At 41.7% G+C, this 4140-nt stretch overlaps 1 protein-coding gene across 1 annotated transcript in view; it reads left to right on the top strand.

Moving 5' to 3' along the window:
- Window positions 1-4140, top strand: part of Cfap70 (cilia and flagella associated protein 70) — a 75892-nt gene that overhangs the window by 39828 nt on the left and 31924 nt on the right. Inside the window, exons 14-15 of the mRNA XM_023718445.1 lie at window positions 2104-2164; window positions 2888-3082. Of these exons, the coding sequence (XP_023574213.1) occupies window positions 2104-2164; window positions 2888-3082 (256 nt within the window). The remainder of the gene's footprint in view (window positions 1-2103; window positions 2165-2887; window positions 3083-4140) is intronic.

Genomic DNA, 4140 nt, shown 5'->3' with positions numbered 1-4140 from the left:
AACATACATTTTGTTGATTTTTTTTCTAGTCCCTGTTTTGTTTTGGCTGTTAATTTTATAAGAAAAAAAGTACAAATTGAGACTACCCTGAAGTATCATATTGTTTTTTTTTTTTTTTTTTTTTTTTCTGAACTGGGGATTGAACTCAGGCGCTTGCGCTTGCCAGGGAAGCACTTATTCCACTGGGCCACCTCTCCGGCCCCTATACTTTGTCTCTATATTGCTTTATCACCTAAACTTTTAGTAACTCATTCTGTTGTTGATGAGGATGTTTGGAAATGGGCTTTTGTTAAAGAAGGGGGAGAATAAAGTAGCTCAACTCTGGGAGAGCAACTTGGCAATAGCTGTTTAAATAGAAATTCATGGGTCTAGGGGCAGCCAAATAGCTGAGCAGATTAAATAGCTCTGCTAGCAGGCACAGGGCCTGCCATGCTGGCCCCGCCCCCGGGCACGCTGAGGTGGCGATTGAAACTGGGCGCACACCTGTAATCCCAGCTCTTGGGAAGCTGTACGGAGCTGAACTGGAGAATCACTACGAGTCCGTTGTAGTAGTGAGACCCTGAACACCCTGAAGACCCTTCCCTAAAATACAAAAAAAAAAAAAAAAAAGGACATGGGTCTTTTAACCCTTTTTTCTGGTAATTCACTTCAAATATTTTATTCCCATAGTATGGGTCTGGAATGTACTCCAAAAACTACTCCGCATATATGTCAGGTACATTTTCTTTCTTTTTTTTCTTTTTGAGATAGGGTCTCTCTCTACAGTTTAGGCTGGCCTTGAACTCATTATGTAGCCCAGGCTGGCTTTGAATTTGCAGCAGTCCTCCTGCCTCAGCCTCCCAAGTGTCGAGATTGCAGGTGTGTGCCGCCAGCGTGGGCTGTGTGATCTGCTCTTTCTTCAACTCTTATTCCCTCAGTGAGGCCTTTCTTGGTGAAATACACTCTCCCGTTCTATGGCCTGTGAACCCCATCATGACCCACTGGCCTCACTGCACTGTTGTTCTCTGTGACACGTATTGCTAGCGTATTTAACTATTTATCTTGCTTATTGTCTTTCCTTCCCTTCTAGATAGAATCCACGAGGGGAAAAGCTTTTGTCTATTTTGTTTAATGTTCTATGCTGAGACCTAGAAACTCAGATGATGAACAAGAGACACTCAGTATATATTTTAGGCACTCTGTATGATTTTTTTTTTTTTTTTTTGTGGAACCGGGGATTGAACTCAGGCCCTTGTGCTTGCCAGGGAAGCGCTTATTCTACTGAGCCATCTCCCCAGCCCTGTACACATTTTTTGATGAATAAGTAACATTGTGTTTGGAGAAAAAAAATCAGTCTAGAAAACAAAGTGAAAGGAGATAATTTCCTTTTTATACTTTTGAATCTTAAATCCTGTAGCTGTATTATCTATCAAAATAAATCAGATTAAAATTCCTACAAAAAGAGGAATATAAATTTCTATAAAAAGTTGAATTTGTGAGTTTGCCTGTAGACTTGAAGGCAGTACCGTGTACTCTAGCAGAATCTGAAAGTATCAGGGAAAAGAGCAGTGGCTTATCCCTGGCAACTTCTTTCTAGGTTTCCTGAAAATGGAAGGTAGAAATTTGGCATCAGTAATTTGATGGTGACAAAATGTGTTCATACCTTAAAATCTGATAGCATTGTTGTAATTATTGTACTCCTGTAAACCATGGCCAAGAGTAAATTTTTATCCTAGATCAAAAGAAAGAAAAAGCTTTTACTTGCCGATACCATCCAGATGTCTGAATCTTTAGAGACTTAGCTGAATGGCCTAAAATCATGATACTCCTTGTCTTCCAGCCTCTAGCCAAGCAGCCAGTTGTGCAAAATAGCATTTTTTTTTTAATGTAAAGGCAAAGCTGGGGCTCTAGTAGCCAAATTCCACTTCGATCCCCCTGAATAGCTGCTCCCTTGCGACTTGGTTCAGTTGCTTGCTGGGGCTTTAATGAGAGTGCAGCTCATGGCTTAGACGCAGACCTCAGGCCTCCTCCACGCAGATGCTCTGGAGACGGGATCCAACAGAGCAAATTGGCAGATATACATTTTTTTGAGTATTCTAAATATATATATTTTTTCTGATTCAGGGTCAAAGAAATGATTCCTCCACGGCCACCCCTAACCCGTCGGACAGGGGGTGCTCAGAAGGCAAGTGTCAAGCCATCAGGACACCATGACCAATAAGACATTGCGCGTGCTTATTTGAAAATGGTGTCAACTCTTCTGTCTTCCGAAAGGCGTGAAAACTCATTCTTCTTGCTTCCATTTGTGATCAGTGGAGTACAGTGAACATCCTACAATACTTAAACTTTGGCAGGGGGGAATAAAAGGACTGGCCAAATAACTCAGCAGATTAAAGCTCCTCAAGCAGGTGCAGGGGCCAGGGATTTGATCCCTGGGCCTACCTACCAGCCCTGCCTCCAGGGCGTGCTGAGAGAGCAATTGAGACTGGGCATGGTGGCACCCGCCTGCAAACCCAATATCCCAGCTCTTGGGAGGCTGTAAACAGGCAGATCACTATGAGTCTTATCTAGTAGTGAGACCTGAACACCCTGTAGACCCGTCCTTAAAATAGAAAAAAAAAAAATCTTTGGCTTGTGGTTTCCCAGTTGGGAAGAAAAGGGCAGCTTTATCTAATGTGTTTTGTTTGTTTGTTTGTTTGCTTGGTTTTTTTGCGGTACCAGGGACTGAACTCAGGATCCTGCGCTTGCCAGGCAAGCACTTATTCTACTGAGCTATCTCCCCGACCCCTCTAAAGTGTTACTGAACATAAAACCTAAGTCAGTGTTAGACTTAGGTTTACTAGGCAAACCTAGTCTGGTCTGCTGACCGCTTTGAGGCCTCTTTCTGAGACACCTGGTGTTATTTCAGGCCGTGAGTGACTACCATGCACAGATCAAGAACATTTCTAGAGCGATTCTAGATGAGTACCACAAAATGTTTGGAAAACAGGCGGCCAAACTAGGGTGTGATCTCGACAGCGAGACCCTGGAGGAGCAGAAGTGCCAGCTCAACTATGAGCTTAATTGCTCTGGAAAATACTTTGCTTTCAAAGAACAACTCAAGGTAAAACTTTCTGTATTTAATTGCTCTCTGGGTTTTTAGGACACACCTTCTCCACATACCTGCTTAACATTGTTTTCCTGATTAGCATCTCTGTGACGGATTACCGGTAAAAATTCCACTCATGCAGTTTTGGAATGGCTTAGTATCCATTCTGAGTGGAAATTGTATGAAATTAATTTTCACTTGGGCTAGAAATTTTGCATCAGTTTTTATGCTGCTGTAGGAGGCAGGGACTTTGTTACTGATTGTATAACTAATTCTGTCTTCCATCCAAACTTCGGCCCAGTCTGCAGATTCACTAAGATTTGAGAAATAGTTAATAATAATTTTTAAATAATAGTAATGGCTGTCATTCTTTGTTTTTTTTTTTAATTTAATCATTTTATTTTATTTTTTTAACACATCTTTTTTAAAAAAATTTTTATTTGTGTGTGTGTGTGTGTGGCCAGCTCAGCCCACCAGGGGGCAGGGCTGGCTGGCATGTGGTGCTGGGGGACCGAACCACGGTCCCTGTGCTTTTCCAAGCTTGTTCTAAGTAGGTGCTTTAGACCACTGAGCCATCTCACAGCCTGGCTATCATTCTTTGAATTTTCCTATATCTACATGTATACATAGGTATACAGTAAACTCACATTTTCATTTAAAGTATGGCTTCTCTTCAGCATACCTAAATTGTTACTTCACTACTGTTGTGTTTTGGTGTCATTGTTAAGTAAAATAAAAGCTGTTGGATGTAAGGACTGTGATACCTCGACAGCCATCCTGATACAAGCTGGCTGTTAGGTGGTTCATGGGGGCAGTAGGCACAGCTTGGAAATGCTGGACAAGAGATGGAGCATGTGGGTGGAGCAGGCAGCAGATTTCATCCTGTTACTCAGAAGAGTACACAACTTAAAGTATCTATTATTTGGTTCTGAAGTTTTCCACATAATATTTTCAGATTGTGGATGACCCTGGATGACTGAAACTGTGGATAAGGAGGATTACATGGCTCTTTGAGCTTCTGCTTCTATTTTCTCTTTCTGGCTTTTCAATAATCTTCTAAAGTAAGATAATAG

This window comes from Octodon degus, unplaced genomic scaffold, assembly GCF_000260255.1.
Source record: "Octodon degus isolate 3935 unplaced genomic scaffold, OctDeg1.0 scaffold00005, whole genome shotgun sequence".
Classification (NCBI taxonomy): domain Eukaryota; kingdom Metazoa; phylum Chordata; class Mammalia; order Rodentia; family Octodontidae; genus Octodon; species Octodon degus.
The sequence above is the reverse complement of the archived record's forward strand: the minus strand, read 5'-3'. Positions and strand labels throughout refer to the sequence as shown.